Source organism: Gouania willdenowi, chromosome 3 (genome assembly GCF_900634775.1).
Source record: "Gouania willdenowi chromosome 3, fGouWil2.1, whole genome shotgun sequence".
Lineage (NCBI taxonomy): Eukaryota > Metazoa > Chordata > Actinopteri > Blenniiformes > Gobiesocidae > Gouania > Gouania willdenowi.
In genome coordinates, this window is record NC_041046.1 from 42,173,159 (window position 1) to 42,193,657 (window position 20,499).

The window sequence follows — 20,499 nt, forward strand, 5'->3', positions numbered from 1 at the left end:
AGAATGTGTTTTTATTTTCTACATTTTACACACCATCTGGATTTCAGGGACTTTTCAGTGGTCATTCATGCTCATGTGAACAAAATGTACGTTAACACTTTACTTAAATGTTTTATACATAAAGGCTGACACTACACTGTCATTAGCATGAAACAGGTGTCACTTAGGCTGTCGTTTTCTTTTTTATGACACCTTTGGAGCTATGTTGGCATTTTTTGGGTTAGGTGGAGGGATCTAACAGAGTTAGGGTTAAGTAGGATTATAGTTAAGGTTAAGGTCATGGGTTAGTCCAGGTGTCTGCAACCTTTACTCTACAAGGAGCCATTTTATGGGGTGCTAAGTGTACAAATGTCGTATAAAAGTAGTAGCAAACACATTTTCATTATTTATCTCACTTTTCTCATATTTAGCACATTTTCCTACATTTAACACAACATTTAACCACATATATAGAGCTTAAAAAAAGCATTAAAGTCTAAATATTTAAATCTAAATCTAAATGGTATATGTTATATCTAAATGTTAAATCTATATTTAAATCTAAATCTAAATGGTATATGTTATATCTAAATGTTAAATCTAAGTCTAAATGTTAAATCTTATGTATAAATGTTAAATCTAAATCTAAATGTTTAAATCTAAATATTAACTCTAAATCTAAATGTTTAAATCTAAATCTAAATATTAACTCTAAATCTAAATGTTTAAATCTAAATCTAAATATTAACTCTAAATCTAAATGTTTAAATCTAAATGTTATATATCATATCTAAATGCTTAATCTTATGAATGTTAAATCTAAATGTTAAATGTTAAATCTAAATGTTTAACTTCAATGTTTCACACATATGCTAATTGACCCCGCCCCTTGTAACCTCAACCAGTACACAAGCAAAGACACACACAGCCGATCCCACCCACCTCTTCACCCTTCACCGATGCTTGCCTGGGTGATTATGGCTGGTTCTGTCCTGGTGGTGGAGATCGAGCGCACGATCATGGCAGGTGGACGAGCTGCCCTTCACAGTAAACTCCCGCAACACAATATATATGTGGTTAAATGTAGGAAAATGTGCTAAATATGAGAAAAGTGAGATAAATAATGAAAATGTGTTAGCTAAAACTTTTATACTAAATTTTTACACTTGGCACCCCATACCATTGAACCTCATCTCACCTGGATTAAAAAAAATACCAATACAGTGTATTAAATTCTATACAGTTAAAATTATATAGAATATTGTTTGATTTAATTTGACTTGATTTTTATTGATCATGTAAATGGAAACTTAAAAACAGTTTAAGAAAAAAAAAAAATATATATATATAGACATCAAGAAATAAAACAGTATCTTTCATCTTCAAATTCTTACACATCTCAGTTTATAGTTTATATGAACATAATGTTAATGTGTTTGAAAGGCTACAAAAAGTCACTTGAATATGATAACATGTGCTAATTTCTTACCACACATAAAACATGTATATTTAACCTGTACATTGGTGGTTAAATGAATCTGTTCCCACACAATTAAAATCTGTATTTTCTTCCATAATAGTGTTTTTGTTGGTCTGTAGATGTTGCAGGGGGTGAAGTAGGAAGGTGATTTATTTTAGGTTAACAAATTGTTATATCTTGATTTTATTTGTCATTAATCATTAATAGCCTCTGTAAGAAAAATAACTATTTATTTCAGTAATTTTTTTTAAAGCTATAGGGAGCCATTGCATAAGAGTCAAAGAGCCACATGAGGCTCCAGAGCCGCAAGTTGCAGACCGCTGGGTTAGAGTAACGAACGACATTTAGATTAGATTAGAGAAACTTTATTAATCCTCAGTGGGTCATTTTATTTGCCACCAAGCTGCACGGTTTATAAATACACTCCACAACATGACATTAAAAGTACATACAAATAAAAAACTCAAATGCCAACAGACGTAGCAACAATTCACAGATGTTTATTAAAATAAAGGACCGCATGACGGGATAAAATATCTTCCTAATGACACCTTATTCATGCTATTGACAGGTATCATGTCAGCCTTTATGTATTAAACTTTAAATAAAGTGTTACCAAATGTACGTACTGATCCTCTTTGAGCCCTGGTGGGGAATAGGACCTCCACAACAGCTCATTATCTATTTCTGTCTTGGGCTGCATGTTTAGTTTCACCCATTACCCTGGGAAATGTGTAAAATCTAAATAGCGCAATAAAAACTGGTAGTAGAAACACCAGAACTTTGAAAAAAAAAACCTTTAGGTATCACTAAAAAGGTTTTACGCTTTTATGAAAAGGTTTTTTATACGTTTCAATATTGAAATGTGTTGCAAAAGCATAATTAAACACTTTTTAACGCAATTACGCGTCACAGGACGTGACGTACATGGTCACATGACCACTTCTCTCTGAGAAAACATGGCGCGGTAAAGAATAGACTGAGACATTTCTTAGCATTATACTTAAAAATCATGACAGCCACATTAGACGTGAAACAGCAAAGGAATACAGAGTGTTATAAGGAAGTTCATCTTCCTGTAGCAAAGTCTCGTGAGATGATATTTCACTGGAGTTACGAGGCTCCAAAACAACCATCAATGGAAACAACTTTACTTTGTTGATCCTTAGAAATATGACTTTTATTTTACAAAAAACTGTAATGGAAACCCAGCTAATGACTGGCACTGTGTCCGTTCTGCAGATCTGAGCTGCGTCTTCAGTACGCTAACATGTTAAACCTTGTTTTTTCATGAGTTTTTCCAAACATCGACGCACGCCTGGCCCTCCTCACTGTTTCACGTCTGCAGTGAGCTGTTGTTTTCATGCTTTACTTGTCCCGCAGCGCTCCGTCAGAGCTGCATATTTGTTTGCAACGCTCTGAGATCTAGGAAAATAGTCAAAGTACAATTTACTTCTCTGATGCGCTTGTCACGGCAAATTTGCGGTTGACCTCATTTGGAGACATGATTTATTGCTCTGGTTGAATGATGGAGTCCAGGCGAGGCATTGATGATTTTATAAAAAAGGTTTATTATAAAACTAAATAAAAAGGAGTACAAAGATGGACAAAATTAGTGACCGCCCCGGGCGGACGTCCGATGACAGAGTGGCACAGTTCTAACTCATCACGTATATTCCCCCTCAGTCCCCCTCCCTCCTCCCCCCAGGAGATAAAGAGGACAGGGTGGAGGTGAAAGAAGAGGGTGAAAAGAGACAGTTTCTTCTTTAGGTCAAAACAACCAGTTCTCTGGTATCTCCTGATTGTCGTGAGTGTTGGAGGTGTGTGCGTGTATGGTGTTTGTGTGTATGAATGGATGTGTATTGGGTGTGTACGTGTGACTATGTGAGTGTGTGTAGGCATGTGAGTGTGTCATGCCTCTGTGTCTGAGGGATAAGATGTGTTTTGGGAAGCTGACCTCGAGAAGAGAGCAGAAAACATGAGACAGCAGAAATGAAAAGTCTCAACTTAAAGCCTTAAAAAGAATAAGGTCTATGAGTAAATATGTTAATAAACATAACTAACAATTTTGCCCTGACACACTCTACACTTTTATTGCCCAAACAAAGCAGAGTTTTCACGGAAACAAATCCCAGAGCGGTTAAAACGCAGAAGGATTCCCTTTAAACTGCCCTGCATACAATCCATGTCTCTCTGATATCTGATGAGAGCTTCCTGCAGTTCTACAGCAGCGCTCTCCTTCTCTCTTTCTTCTACTTTGAAGTGAAGAAGGGAACGAGTTCTTCCCTCGAAGCTTCCTCTGCTCGATGAGCTGCGTAGGCCGCACGTGGCGTGGTGATTTACAGGCGTGTGCACGTGTGTGTGTGTGTGTGTGTGTGGGAGGAGTTGTGTGCGCATTCAGGGGAAATGTCTGATGGAGTGCCACAGGATTTCAAAGCAGCTCCTGATCCTGAGAAATAAGATGAATAGAAACAAAAGACCATCAGCTTTAGAAATAAAAAGTAGTGACAAAGTGAACATGAGAAAAAAAACACGATTGTTGTTCTCTTTAATCATATTCTTATTTAAACTGTGTTGAGTAGAAGATTCTGCTTTTTGAATATTTGCATTTGTGAATGTAGAGTGTAGAGGTAATAAAGCTAAAGAAGATACACACAATACTTCTGTTAGAATGTTTAATGAAAATGTGCTGATTAGCATATATGCTAATATTGATGCTTTGACCCTTGTAAGGATGGCCTTAGAAGTACAGAAGCTCTGTTGTTGGATTTTTAGGGTTCTGTCTTTATTTTCCTGAATATTTTTTACTACATTTTGACACAAATATCTGAAATTTCAACACATTACTTTTTAAACAAGAGCACGGTGAGTGTAAAACACAGAAGGCAAAAAGTTTAGAGGCACAAAGTCACCAAAACTTGTTCTGGACACTGTATCTACAGTGTCTGCCAGATCATCTTCAGAATCAAAATCATTCTTCCTTTTGACATCGTTTATCAGCTCACCAAATCTTATTTAAATCTGGTCAGAACTTTTTGAGATATTCTGCTAACAAACATCCACATTACCTCAAATTTAGAGAGAAAATTATGAAAAAGTTAGAGAAAAAAGGAAAGTTAACCGCACACGAACAACACATGCACCACAGAGTTCTCGTGTAATAATTACAAATCAAACATAATGTAAATCAAACAGCAGTAATTAACTTTCAAGCAGAAAAGTCACCAATTCCATCTTCTACTCCTCCAGACCATACACTGGGAAAAAGACCCAGTCCACAGTCCCCGCCCCAGGAAAGGGGCGGGGACTGTGAGCAAGAGCTGTCAGACAGCCCATCAAACACAATCCTGGCTGTGATTGGTTCTTTTTGCATTCTGGCAATCGTTGGGCGACCGTGGCTCAGGTGGTAGAGGGGTAGTCCTCCAATCGAGAGGTTGGGGGTTTGATCCCGGTCTTTACCGGTCTTTGTGTCGAAGAGTTAATGGGCAAGGCACTGAACCAGCACTGGTTGACCAGCGCCTTGCATGGCAGCTCTGTTCCAGTGGTGTGTGAGTGTGAATGAGTGGATGTAAAGCTTTGTGGCCTCTGTCTGTGAAAGGTGCTATAGAAATAAACATTACTTACTTACAATCTGCCAAAGGCTGCAGGAGCAGCAGGGGGCGGGACTCAATGAGTCTGTTTTTATCACACAAACTACTAGTTTTATCTAAAGCTGTCCTTATATAGTGACAGCTTTAGCATATATGACAAAAAGTCACTTTTATAATAGTTGCAGACTGCACCTTTAAGTAAGAATGTCATTGTCCACTGTATAAACCTGCTGTCACTTTGCCTCTGCCCAGGGACTACAGGTGAAAATTAGCTTGTAGCTTTCTCTGGTCTGTGCAACACATTAGTCAAGAAACTAACACGTAGCATAGCATACTGTAGTACAGCTACCACGTCAGGTCTCTGAAATAACGATGAAATCCAGCTTTATGGTGATCATGTAATAATGTGGCACCAATAGTGGGGAATAGTTGGAGATCAGCCACTGGATTTAACAAGAAAAATACGCTATACCAGTCCAAACCACCTCCGATGGACGCCAGACATCTGCTTCCATTCTCCTTCAGCTCATCCTCCTCTGCTCTGGCTTCTCTGGTTTCACAAAGCGCTCATCCCTTCATCTGTTATCACAGAGGCAGGTCTGAGCAGCACCTCCAGCTGTGAATGCCACGGCGCTGTGCCCATTCATCCTCTCAGCTACAAATTAGGTCCACAAGCCCAGCATTGTTTGCTTTTCTTTTCCTCGGGGAGGCTGTAAGTGGGAGAAATCAGGAAGGGCTGAAGGGTCGTGTCTGTTACAATCTCAGGGAGGTTGTTGGCCCTGGTTAGCAACTAGAAAACAATGAAACAATGAGATGGTGAAGCTCTGGTGGTTGGATTGAAGCCACAATTGGGACGAGTCTGAGCCACATTGTGTAGGATTCTGTCTTTTTAAACCGTTGTGAAAGACTAATAGATGCAAAACTAAGAAAAATAATATAACAAGATAATAATAAGATAATTATCAGAAACTACAGCTAATGTTTTTGTCGTCTTTTATGGAGTCAAACTCAAAGTAACGTCGGTACTTCCAAACTGCTTCAATGTGCTTTCTCTCACGCTTCATTTTCGTGTGTGTTGTTTACCAATGATGTCGCGCTGCTTATGTCATTGGCTTAGAGAGACTATGGTGGTCGACTGGGTCAGAATGCGCTATTTAAAACGCGAGACACACAACGAACAGTCGCGAGACGGTTTCATTTAGTAACGCAGTAACGCAGCCTGCTTGCAGAAAAATAACTAATATAATATTTTTTTTTTCAATTTTAATCTCTTACTTTACTTGTTAATTGGGAAAAGTAATCAGATTACAGTAATGTGATACTTCTAACGCGTTAATGCCCATCGCTGATTAAATTCTTACTAGTAACAACTTTATTTCAGGTATCTACAATTCCTTCTATAATTAGTCAGAATTCAATTTTAGATATCAGAAAACGGACTTTCCACTAGTTAAAATCACATATTGGAATAAATGTAAAAATGGCTTTGCTGGCAACATGTGAAAATGTAATTGTAACGTGTCAAAATTGATTTCCAGATGTACAAATAACATTTGACATGTTCCCACTCGTGAAAACTAAAATTGCAACTGATTGAACGTTGAAAGGCTTGCCATACTTGTCTTCTGATTGGATTTCTTTTCCCTCTCGTGTTTCCTCCTCAGAAGTGTATGCGCTTTAACCCAGATGCCAGCGTGTGGGTTGCCAAGCAGCGGATCCTGTGCACGCTCAACCAGTGCCTGAAGGACGTGCTCAACTACGGCCTCTTCCAGCCCTCGAGCAACGGGAGGGACGGAAAGTTTCTGGACGAGGAGCGCAACCTCCGAGAGTATCCACAGCCAATCACCAAAGGCGTCCCGTCTTTGGAGGTAAATCACAATGTTTCGCTTTGTGTTTGCTGTCAGCATTTCTCCTCAGCTTTACTCCATAAATTAACTTAGAGTCAAGTTGAATTAAATATAATTATTATATTAAATAATATGGTTTATAATTTATTACCTATTACAGGGGTGTCAAACTATTTTAGTTCAGGGGCCAAATACGGACCAGTTTGACCTTAAGTGAGCCACAGATTTTAGGTGGGAATAAAATTTGCCAGATTTTGGAGAAATTGTGAGTTCTTTCAACAATTTCAGAATAAAAATGACTAGTACAACTGAATTAGTTGGTAATTTACAAAATGTTTCATGTTTTTTCTTTTACTTTTTTGAGATGGCCAAATTTGATGCTATGAAGAGCCGTATTTGGCCTTTTATAACTAGTCAGAGTTCAATTTTAGATATCAGAAAAAGGACTTTCCACCAGTTAAAATGTTAAAACAAGCAGGCATGCCGGATTTGATGCTCTAAAGGGCCGGATTTGGCCCCCAGACCTTAAGTTTGACAGATGTGATCTATTATGTAGAAGATCATTTTTAGCTTTAGTTTGGAAATTTTAAATAATGTGGTTAATTTGCAAATTAATCATGAGTATATCTAAGTTGTACACAGAAGATCATACAATACATACTGTATAGTGGATTTACCTGTTAATGCCATGGATATTTATATCATGTGACCTAATATTAGGTTAAGTGGGAGGGGCTCTATGCCGGTATTGGTTAGAATCAAATGTTGAACAATATCTGCAAATCGGATATTGGCTAAGCTAATAAAATAAAAAATAAATATATGAAATATATAAATGACCCTTATCTGTTATAAATCTAAGCTTAGTTTTTTATTTACCTAACCTGTTTAATTTTGTAACCGTTTAGTTAGTAGTTGTTATAGCTGTAAAACGCACAAAAAAAGGTAGAATTGTTTGTAAGATTCACCCACCTAATGTTCCAATATAAAAAGACTTTTATTGGACTTTAAAGCTGCTGGGTACATGTTTTATTTATTGTTTAATCAGATAAAGACATACTGTATTTCTGGTGTTTGCTCGTAAAAAGTCATTTCTGGTGTTTTTACGGTTAGAAAGTTGCAGTTAAACAATTGCAGATGTTTATTTTAAGGCTTAGACGTAAAGATCTGAATCTGGTCAAATGGAGTGAGGCAATATCACAGGGAGTCAGTCACTGTCCTCTATGGGACTCCACATCCCACAATGCAATGCACAAAATATTTTCCGAGAATGTCAATAGCATTTACAGTGGAGATCAAATAAAGCTTTCTAGCAGTAATTCTAGCAAGTTTAACATAAGATATGACCTTTCACTACAAATCTTGATGATTTGTTCTGTTGTCTGAGAATCTTTAGAATCTTTTCCACTTTTTGCTCCTCACAGTTTCGCTACAAGAGTCGAGTGTACAGGCAGCCCAATGTGGACGAGAAACAGATCGCCAGGCTTCACACAAAGGTACTGCTGCAACACTTCCTGGGCCTTTGTTATCTTCGCTTTCAAGAACCATTGTCTTCACCTCTCTGTCAAGCCCCTTTTACGATGCTGTGTGTGTGTGTGTGTGTGTGTGTGTGTGACTGTGTTACACATTTAACTAGTTCCTCCAATAATGAGTCTACACATGCATTCAGGTGTACACAATTTGACAAACTTCTCGTGAAATTTGATTTTTTTTCTCGAGACTTTTCTCATGAAATTCTAGAGTAGGCAGAGACGTCATGACATCAGACGCACTAATCGATGCAGGTTGACTCCAGTGAGAATAGGAGGTTATAATCTACGTTCACTCAGAACTTTGAGTTACTTCAACAACTGCTGCGATACAGTTTTGAAGAGTACAAGCCCCTCCTGTTTTTCTCTGCAGGCTACAACAATAATTCCATCCAGAACCAGATTCTCTCGTCACTGAAAGACTAAAATTGATTTGGCGTCAAATGTGGTGGACCCTAGCCAAGGTCTACTCATGAATTATGAAATGGTTTAGAACAAGTTGTCGAAAATGTGTTGAATTTCTTGCCTGCACTTTTTTAGAGTACATCAGCTACAACAGTTACAGTTACAGTATATCACCCAGTCAGGAATGGACTGTTTTTGCTGCTGGACTGTGGAAAGAGGTTCCGCAGCCTACGAAGCAGAACCTCCAGGTTCTGTAACAGCTTCTTATCTCAGGCCTTAAGACTTCTGAACAAAAAATAATCCCTTCATTTCCCCTCAAACCCCCACAACCGGATTACCTCACTGGACTGTAAAAAAGACAATATAACCTGACTGAACTGGAGAAATACACAATATAACATGCATTAAAAAAAACATGCAATATAATTATCTGTATAGCAACTTTACACATAACTTTTCCTCTTGATATCTATTTATATCTATTTATATCTGCAACTTATCTTTTTTTTTTTTAAATACTACTTACCTTATATGAATAGTTTGTTTTTTTATCCCGTTTTACAGAAAACTGATTACTGAACCTTATAGGAAACTTACACATAGATTTTTCTCTTTATCTATTTCTGTATCTTTCTTCTTTTTTTTTAATACTACTTACCTTATGTAACTACTTGCTACTTTTTATCCTGTTTTTATCCTGTTTTTATCCTGTTTTTATCCTGCTATACGAGCCAATGCAACAAAATGTTGTTCTTATCTATACTGTAAAGTTTGTGTTTGAATGACAATAAAGGAAGTCTAAGTCTAAGTCTAAGTTTAGTCCCACAGCCTGAGTAATGGATTGGTTGGTTGTGGACTGTCCCTCTTTTAGTTCAGGTTTAGAGTGACGCATCAGCAGAATTTAGACAAAACATGCAGCATGAGCAGCGAAGCAAACAAAGAAATCCAAGATGTCACACTACCGCCCACCTCAGTCTGACTGTCGTCTCAATGGCTTCTAGAATGTGAAGACGATGATGCCAGAATACTAGAATTTACCCTCCAATTATCCCCAAATATTATTGTCTCTGAGAAAGCAACAACAGTCCAATCAGTGGGGGCGGTTTATTGTTTTATATTACACTATTATTATATTTCCCTTAATTAAATAGAAATTGGTCACAAAATCTTGGAAATTTGAAGTGAAGATCCTGTTGGGAACTGATATCTGTCAATTATTGCTTGGATATTGTCAGTTTCTTACATACATACATACATACATATTTTATTTATGTGTGGAAGTGCAAACCAGGGCACAAAAATGCTTTCCCACATAAAATCTGTGTTCCACTTGAGATTCAACTGCTCTATATTTTGCCCCTGAACCAAAATTAGTTTGACACCCCTGTTTTAAAGATTTTGTATGCGAAATTTAAATTCTTTGGCCAAAAAAAAGTAGAAAAAAGTGTTTTTTTGGGGTTTAGTTTAATTCTCCTATCATCTTCACTTATCACTAACACATTTTTACCCTTGGGGTCATTTTGACCCCGGGGATATTTGCCTCCAGAAATGACTTTCAGAAATGTCTTTGTGTCAGACACTTTGTTTATGTGTTAAATCCATAAATAACCCCTTGATAATAAAACCTTGACCCGTTCTCTAGCGCCACCATCAGGGCAAATTTTAAAATTTGAATGAATTTCTCTTGAATAATTTTCATCCAAATATTCTCAGATTTACTGTCAACATTAATGACTATAAACCCTGTTGGTTGTGGTGATGATATGACCTTTGACCTTTCCTGCAGCGCCACCAACCTTTGCTTTTTAAAGTTAGTGTATTTTGAAAATCTTTCATACAAATCTTTTCTAATTTACGGGGCACATTTATGACTCCCACACAGATTGAATCATAATAATTGATGTTTGTGACTCCCTCCCCTTCCCCTTTTCTCTCAATCACATATTTATTTACTTATTTTTGTCTCCTTTCGTGTTACATATTTGGGGTTCTTCACTATAAAGTTTCACTCACCAGGTTTCAACTTAAGGGTTTCAACTCTGCACCTGTAGATGTGGGGATGTAAGGCAGGGTTGGGGGAAATTATAATTGTAATTGTAATTTTTTAAATCTGTCACCGTTATATCTTGATGGAGTTAGAAAATGAGAAGTGAGGAATTATTTTTTCTAGAGTTATTGCCCTTGTTGAGTTTTTTTTTACTCTGTTCAAGGTATCTTCAAAGAGGACAAATTTTCTTAGAAACCATTTAAGATACGATAACCAAATTTGTCGTGTGGCTTCAGGGGATCAATACCTTGATGGAGTTAGAAAATGAGAAGCGCACAATTATCTTTTCCAGAGTTATTACCATTGTTCTGTTTTTCTTTACTCTGGGGGGACAGCACTAAAATGTAAATGTAAAGATGCTAAAACAACATTGTACACACAAAAAAACACACACAATCATCACAACGCTATATGAGTAACATTTTGTTACGTGTCCTGATAAAGACCAGGAGGCGGGAACACATTACACCCATTTTTAAATCACTGCATTTGTTCCCTGTGTTTCAGGATTAACATTGAGGTTCTCTTACTGGTTTTTAAGTGTCTTAATGGTCTTGGGCATTCGTATTTTTCAGAACTACTTTTACCCTATGAACCTTCCCGGGCCCTGAGGTCCTCCGGCGCTGGCCAAAAGTCAGACACAGTGAGGCGTCGTTCCAGTTTTACGTCCCCCGTCTGTAGAACATTCTGCCGGAGAACCTCAGGGCTGCAGAGAACGTTCATGTTTTTAACAACAGGCTCAAGCCCCACCTTTTAACTAATTATTTATTCACTTTAGGATTGTTATCTTTCATGTTTTTATTGTTATCTTTTTTGTTTTGGTTTTACAGTTTTGTGTTTGTTCTTTTATGTTGTTTTCATAGTTTTGATATGTATATATATTATATATATATATATATATATATATATATATATATATTATCCCAGTGTTTCCTCTGCACTAGTGTCTGCGTGTGGTGGATGGGGTTTGTACGGGGCTTGGTTTTTTATTTATTTTTATTTTTAACTATGTAAAAGCACTTTGAGCTGCTTCTATTTCTATGAAAAGTGCTATATATAATAGAAATAAACATTGATTGACTGATAGATAATTGAAGACATGATCGTAACTGAAAAAATGCAATGGATCCCAACTCTGATGTAAAAGCCGATATCCAATGTATCTGCCAGACGTGTTTTCATTTGCTCCGATAACACGACCTTGGCTACAGCTGGCTACAGCTGAACAGCCTGAACAGCCTGAAAAACTGGGCCCAAGACTGAAGGAAAATGGTGAAAAAACCGCAGGGAGGCCCTTCAGAACCCAATTCGGGTTTGGAAGAGGTCAAGGAGATGATACGCGAGGGTCTACAAAACCTATCTGCCGAGATAAAGTCGTTGGAAAAGACGCTGGAAAATTCACTGGAAAGACTACAAAGCGAAACAAAGGTACTGAAAGAAAAGAATGAAAGAAATGCTGAAGATATAAAATTGTTGAACGCAAGGGTTGAACAGCTGGAACAAAAGGAAAGAGAGAAAGATGTCATCATCACAGGCCTAAAGATAAAACCCAGGAGTGACGAAGAAACAAAATCGATTGAACAACAGGTCATTGACTACCTGAAGTCGAAGGACATTGTCCTGAACCCTGACAACATCAACTCCTGCCATCTCCTGCCAAAGAGAAATGATACCAGAGCTGTAAAAATAACCTTCACGAATATAAAATTCAAAGGAGAAATAATCAAGCAACGAAACAAACTCAAGGGAACGAAGGTGTACATCAATGAAAACCTGACGAAACAAAATGCAAGCATTGCATGGAAAGCACGCCAAATAAAAAAAGAAGGAAAGATTTTGAAGACGTGGTCAAAAAACTGCAGGATTTACATCCTGGAAGAAGAGGACGGAAAACCAGTTCTTATCAAGACGATGGACAACTTGGGAAAATACGAAGGATCCACCTAAACAACAACATTACTGATGGTAATCATGGATATGGACCCAGATCTATATAAACACTGGAAACAAAACTCAGACTGTGATTATTTTACGGAGACCGAATTAAATGTGAAACCAAGAGTAAAAAAGGTCTGTCATTTATTCATTTTAATTGCTAGGTGGTGGGGTGAGTAAGGATTACATTAAATTTAAATTCAAAGTGTTTATTGTCATATGTGCAGTTAGAAACACGATTTTTTTTTTATATACAATGAAATTACTGCCTTGCTTATGAACTAAGATATAATAATGTGTTTATACAAGTTAAATCTAACAGTGGAAAATACAACACTGCCAATAAAACTAACAACAGCAGTTAGAAACACCCTTATGAACTAAGATATATTACATTAAAATACTACTTTGCTTGTGAACTGGGATGTGGTGATGTGTTCATACAAGTTGGATCTGATCCCATCATCAGACAGTGGAAAATACAACACTGCCAATAGAACTAACAACAGCTGGATTACCCTTGATGTAGAGACAAAACAAGGTGACATTGTGGATGAAAAGGGAAGAATCTTCCAAACACCTTCGAAAGAGGAACTATTCTTGAACTGGAGGAATGCTAACAACGTCTGGCAGGGAACAAGGCCAACAGATGAGAATACACAAAAAAGAAGAAATCAAGAATGTTTTGACCAGAGAGACATGTAAACCCATGTAAATCTGCGATGGTAAAACAGGGGACGGGACCCGGATAAGCAAACTGCTTCTCTCGTCTCCTTTTTCGGCATGTACAAAAAATGTAAAAAAAAAAAAAAGTGAATGTAACCATGTCGGAAATAAACTGAATAAATAAATAAATAAATAAATAAATAAGGTTGCACATATAATAATAATAATAATAATAATAATGGTTTTGGTAATTGGTCACACACAGCTAAACCAGCGTAGGGTCAAACTGACCCCAGAGAAACACCAATGCATAAAATATGTGCTCAACATGTAAAAATATCATCACGATAATTATATGCTTCATCAATGCAAAAAAAAAACCCAAAGTAAACTTTTTTTTGAATGAGAAACATTGAATGGGGTCAAAGATAATAGAAGGGTTAAAATCTGACAAACAGTTTCACTGACTGAAATCCAAGAATGAGAGGGAGGTTCAAACAGTATCTGTGTGTAATGAGCACTTTACAGTCCTAACGCACACGTTCACCTGCATACAGACAAAAGACGAGGCTCGGCCGTCGTCCCACTGCTACTGTAGCGTCTGACAGCTGATATTATTATCTTTCTGCCTCTGAACGCTCCAAGAAGAAGGCGAGATGAAGGCGGCGACGACGAGAAAGGAAACAAAGATGAAACGTGTAAATGTGACAGTGGGAACAAACGCTGCTTTTCTATAAATATGAATCAGGAAAACTGAGACAGTTGCTGCTTGTTTACACAATACTGGGAGTTAGACATTGTTGCTGTGGGAGTTTTTATTATTTTTGGGCTAATCATACTTTACGTGAGCTAATCTCGACGCAGGCTGATTCCCTGTAGTTGGATAAGAATAAAATTAATGCTGCGATGTTGTGTTTTACGCCCATTATGATGTCATTACAGAGCAGAGATAAAAACATACACACAGCAGAGTGAAGAAAAGAGCAGATTTAGATAAAAAAAAACGTTTTTTTCAAACCGTACAGTGGATAGCTGCTCATTTACCTACTGTATAGTATATTTCCATGACAACAAAGGTTTTAAACATGTGGGTCATGGACCAAAATAAGGTCACACTCACAATTTAGTCTGTTCACAGGCGACACAATGAAAAACATTGGCTTTTATTGTGAAGAGTCTTATTGAACTTAAGAACTTCTACACCTTTGACAGTAGAAATTAAGTTTTACAAACTAATAAGAAGGAAGTTTTATTCTCTAAACTTCTAATACTGTTTTTTTTTTGGTTTTTTTTAAATAAAGTAAAAAAAAAAAAAAAATGGATTAATTTAATTGAAATTTGTTTAATATAAACCTGCACATTTGATATTTTTTGTTTATTTTCTGTGACTCTGCCGCGATATTCTGTATATTTTTAAGCCGGGGGTTCTCAACCTTGGGGTCAGGACCTCATTTGGGGTCGCGAGACACTGGGAGAGATAAACACACACGAAAAAAAAAACAGTTTTCAAACCTTGCAATTTACTATTACAAAAGAGGTTCTTAACACGTGGGTCAGGGAACAAAATAAGGTCACACCCACAATTTAATTTGGTCGCAGGCGATGCAATAAAACCATTTTGCTCTTATTGTGACTTTTAGCATTTATTTAACCAGAAGAGTTTCATTGAAATTAAGAACGTCAAACCTTCTCACAGCTTTGATGTTAGAAGATCAGTTTAACAAACTCACTAAGAAAGTTTGACTTTTTTAACTTAAATAAAATCATTTCTTTCATGAATAATTTTTTTTCAATTGTTTTTTGTTTTTTAAACTTCACGTTTTTTTTATTTATTGTATATTTTCTGCTGCAATATTCTGTATTTTTTTAAAATATGAAATTTTTTTCCCCCTTTAGTTTGGCCCATGTGTGTGTTGCTATTTCAAAGTGATGTTAGTTGAGAATCACTGTCTTTTTAGGTACATATCGATTACAAAGGTTTGCAACCCATGGCTCCGGAGCCACGTGTGGCTCTTTCATCCCTGTGCTGTGGCTCCCTGTGGCTTTGTGTGTATTTAATCATGGAGAGGAATCTTATCTGGTTAGACTTGAACACTGTCCAGTCAACCTAAACCTCACTGAATCACCTTCGGGGGATTACCCTGGTCCCTGGTCATACCCCATGAAGGAGCTTTGACTACTTTTTTAAACTCAAGCTAGAGTCGATGTCATAAAATGTTCAAGAAAAGTGGCCTCGCAGAGTTAAAACTGAAGCTTTTTCTTCTTAAATACAAGAACTCAAATGGACATTTAGTTTCTTATTTAAAGATAACCTTCAACACAGAGTCTTACTTTTTAATGTAGCAGTTGACTGATTTTATGTGTGCTTATATACAGCATAAAGGTAAAAATAATTAAAAAAAAAAAAACTGTTTTATCTTCATTTGAAATGTCAAAAGGTTTGTGGCTCCTTTCTTTTCCGTGGCTCTTTGACAGATTACGGTATACTGTACCTCCCTACATATCACAATTGTTATTTACAGTAGCGGAAATAACAATTGTTATTTTTGGGCAAATCAAGAATAAAAACTAAATATCGAGAATAAAGTTGAAATGTGTTGAGATTAAAATTGAAATTTTGAAAATGAACGTTAAAAAAACTCAACCTTTGACTTTTATCACAATATTGTATTCTGAGTTTATTTTTAAAATTACGACTTTAATCTCGTTTTTTTCGACTTGAATCTCGACGTTTTGTTTTCACTTTAATCTCCAAATTTTAACTTTAATCTTCTTGACTTGCCTAAAAATAATTTCTCTATCATAATTGGCCATAATCAGCTACCGTAGTTAATAGCTATTGCATTACATTTGCACTAGTGCAGTAATTTATTAACCCAATCAAGCACAGTTTTAAGATGACAAACGTGTTTAGAGGTTTGAGTCCAACTTGACCAGTCCTGGAGAACAGACGTGGTATTGTGCAGTGGGGTCATGTTCAAGAACTAAATAAATAAAAATGTTGTTTCTTTTCATCATCCCCGTGTCTTTCTGTATTCTTCCTCTCATCATCATCTTCCTCCTTCTGTCTCATTGGCCTCTCCTCGTTCTCTGCCTTCCTTCAGGGAGCTGCTCTCTAATCTATTTTTATCGCTTGTCCTGGCTAGAACAGACAGTCGTGAATAGAAGGGATGTGTCCCCATCCCTCTGCTCTACCCCACCATCCAGCCCTCACCTCTACGTGCAGACCTTCCTCCTCACCAGTGCTTCCACTGTCACCTCCCCTTGCTTTTGACCCTTCTACACCTTCCTCCATCTCATCGTCTATTTCCGTCCCTCGCAGCTCCGAGCTTCACACCCACCTCCGTTTGTTCTTTCGCCTCAACAGTAAAAGATCTTCTTGCTCTGTCTTCTCGTTTCCAGGCCAATCTGAGGAAATTCATGGACCTGGTTCAGCATAATCAGGTAGAGAAGGTTTCCAAGATGTTGGAGAAAGGCCTGGACCCCAACTACCATGACAGTGACAGTGGTGGTAAGAACCAGGAGGCACCAGTACAGAATCAATGAGCTCTTCAGACATCAGGGGGTTTCTCACTCAGATATTAAACAGGCTGGTTGGTCTTTAGATAAAAAAAAAAAAAAAACACTTAACACTTCCCTGTGGATGTCCTACTTCAATCTGAAAAATAGCCATGTAGGTCATGTAGAAGCTTTGAAAAACCTTATTTTTTATGGGTATGTGATTTTCAGATAAAAGTGGTTGGCGGTTAACAAGTTTTAAAGGGCCCATGTTACGCTAAATGGACTTTTCTGTGCTTTAAACATGATAAAGTGCTATTAGGGCTTCAAACACAGGCCCAAAGTGTTTTATTCATTGATTCCCTCAATCATTAGTTAGAGGGTGATTTGCTCCTTTCTTACTACAGGGTGAACCCAAACACCTCGCTACAATTTGATGACGCGTTCCCACTTTGATGACGAATTTGACGCAGCACTGAGCTGGAGAAGCCACGCCTCCAGGAAGCTCTCTGCCGTTATTGACTTGTAAATAGACACGCCCACAAAGGTGAGCATGTCAGCGTCCTTCGCTCAGTGCTATGTATGTATTTTCTACAGTCTACGTATGTACCGGTGAACGCCCCGCCCCCATGCTCTGTCTCGTGTTTATAAAGCAGCATGAGCTCAGCTTTGGAGTGGGTGGGTGGGAGGGTGGGCCGTCCTCTGGCCCTACGTCACCGTGCGGGGAGGAGGAAGTCATTGTCCTGTCTATAGACACGCCCACTCATGAATATGCATAGGTAGGCCACAAATCAGCCTGTTTGTGTAGAGTTGCTCAGAAAGTGAGTTTTCAGAGGCTAAAACTCTGGAAAACAGATGAGTTTAGGAAAATAAACCTCAAATACTATGTTTTTAGAGTTCTTAGAACAAATGGAGATGGGTGAAAAATAGCATGATATGAGACATTTCAGTGTGTCTAGGCTTCTTTAGAGTCTCTGTTTCTCAGTAAAAAATGAATTTACATGTTGAGACCAAAGTAGTGATAGTCACAGATGACCATTGGAATGAATGACTGGAGTAACATGACTTACGCCTCACTAGGGGTGTGACTATATCTCGTGCCACGAGATCTTGTAAGATTGAACTCGACGAAATCTTTTATTTTTTTTCAATTTTTTATTTTATTTTGTGAGTTATCCAAACTTCTATTTGTGACCTGTGGGGGCAGTCATGTGCCTTTGCTACGTTTAGCCTGTCAGAACCTAAAGCAGGAGAAGGAAAAGAAGAAGAAGAGGAGGAGACGTACATTTTAGTTCTAGTTTCAATTTGTGGAAGAAGAAGTTTATTAACAATTAAAACAACATGTCTGTGTAGTTGCAGCATGTTGTTAATGACAGACTTGGTCAGGCTCTGTTTGCACTATTTGCACTCTGTATTGACTTTGATTTGGTTTTGCACATAATGTTGTTTGCACTTGAAAAAAAGAAAGAAATATATTGTTTTATTCATTTTATTTAAATTCTTGGAAGAGGAAGTTAATTAAAAGCTTGTGCTTACATCATGCATGTAAAGAGTTATGATAAAACATTTCAAAATGCATGAGCAACTTGTTTAAATAAAAGTCTGTTGGTCCAGTCGTATATTTTGTCATTGTAGTTTTCTTAAAATCTGGTCTCGTCTCGTTCTCGTGAACACAATATTGTGTCTCGCCTCGTCTCCTGAGCTCGCTACACCTCACTGATCTGAGACAAGATTTCAGCCAATCGCTGTCCTGAAAAACATGAGTATGAGTATAAAGAAGACCGATGCTTTGATTGTGAGGGTCCGACTCTGCACGGTTGGTAGGAAGCCTTAATTCAACAAACCTGTGGAGGAGGAGGAGGAGGAGGAGGAGGAGGGATGCAGCTTTATTATTGCAGCCCTGAGACACACCTGAGGACAATGATCAGCCAGGGAGGAAAACATATGATGAGCCTCGAGAGGAAGAAAGAAACCTCTCCGTCCTTTAAAGGAGGGAAATAAATCATCCTTGAGAGGCTTTTCTTTGTGTTTTCCCTCCAGAGTAGAGAGTTGCACATGCCAGCAGACTTTATCTTTCTCACTTAGAGCAGGCGGCATTAAAAAGCTGCAGTTTGAGAGAGAGGGCCTTTTATTTATTACTCTTTAATGAGTAAGTCAAAGGTAGCTCAGCAGTTTGTGATTTAGTGGGAAACATCTGCAAAGGCAAATAAAGGTGGACTTCTCAGAATAAAGATTGGGTCAAGAATCCAGGTTCTTAATGGGCTGAGAGCTGTTTATAAATGACTTACTGGGTGGAGATCAGGACCTCTACTGCAGCTGCATATTTCCACTGTCTTCTAGAAGATCACTCTATAATTTCCCTCCAAATGCACAGCTGTGGACTCTGTGGAAGTGGCTTCTTCTCTGATAGTTTTCCTATAACATTGTGATTCTAACATAAACTGTCTCACCTGCTAACAGGGGCAAAGCTTAAAACTTAAAAAAATATTTATTTACAACCTTTTGAAATTCATCTGCTGTCGCGAACAGGAAGGACACGAGGACAAGAACAGAAAATACACAAAATGAAAGATAAAGAAAACAACAATACAATAACAAAAACACACAAAACACCAGCAAAAATACACAAAATTACTGAAAAATACACAATACAACTGCAAATATGCACAAAAGAACAAAAAATACACACATTTATACCAAAAACACACAAAACAACCACCAAAATACACGAATCACTCCAAAAACACACCAAATGACAGAAGAATACACAATATAACTGCAAATATAAACAAATGTAGAACAAAATACACAAAATTGTCCCGAAAACACACAAGATGAGGACAAAAATACACAAAATCACTCTGAAAAACACACAAAATGACAGAAATATGCAGAATACAAATGCAAATAAACACAAAAGAACAACAAAATCACTCCAAAAACACACAAAATGACAGAATAATGTGCCGATGGCGCACTGTGGCAGCCTCGCCTCCGTCAGTCTGCCCCAGGGCAGCCGTGGCTACAACAGTAGCTTACCACCACTAAGTGTGGAGTGAAAGAATAATGCCTTATTTCTGTAAATTAACTTTGAGTGTCTATGATAAAGCGCTATATAAAATTGATGCATTATTATTATTAAAAATACACAAAACGATAACATTTTACAAAAAATCATTCCAAAAGAATGAGAACAAAAATACAGACAAATGTCAGAAGAATAAACTAAATGACAACAAAACACAAAATGACAGGAAAATGAACAAAACAACAGCAAAAATCCTCTTAAAGTCAACAAATGTCATTATAGAATGTGTTTCTATAACTATAGCAGCATCAGCATCATAGCCATGAATAATAATGAGGACAGATGTCTCATTGGCTCTCATTGGCAGACTCACAGGTTCACGCTCTGTTTGCAGCGTCACAGCTGGGATCGTTTTGGATTCATATTTGCTTTTTGGCTCACGCACACACGCACACACACACACGCTGTGAAGTGACTTTTTCAATTATTAGTTTT

General features: G+C 37.5%; 1 protein-coding gene across 1 annotated transcript in view; it reads left to right on the plus strand.

Moving 5' to 3' along the window:
- The window catches only part of LOC114460674 (SH3 and multiple ankyrin repeat domains protein 2-like), a 284,910-nt gene that overhangs the window by 75,527 nt on the left and 188,884 nt on the right, over positions 1-20,499 (plus strand). Inside the window, 3 exon segments of the mRNA XM_028442602.1 lie at positions 6,714-6,917; positions 8,321-8,392; positions 16,881-16,989. Coding sequence (XP_028298403.1) covers positions 6,714-6,917; positions 8,321-8,392; positions 16,881-16,989 — 385 coding nt within the window.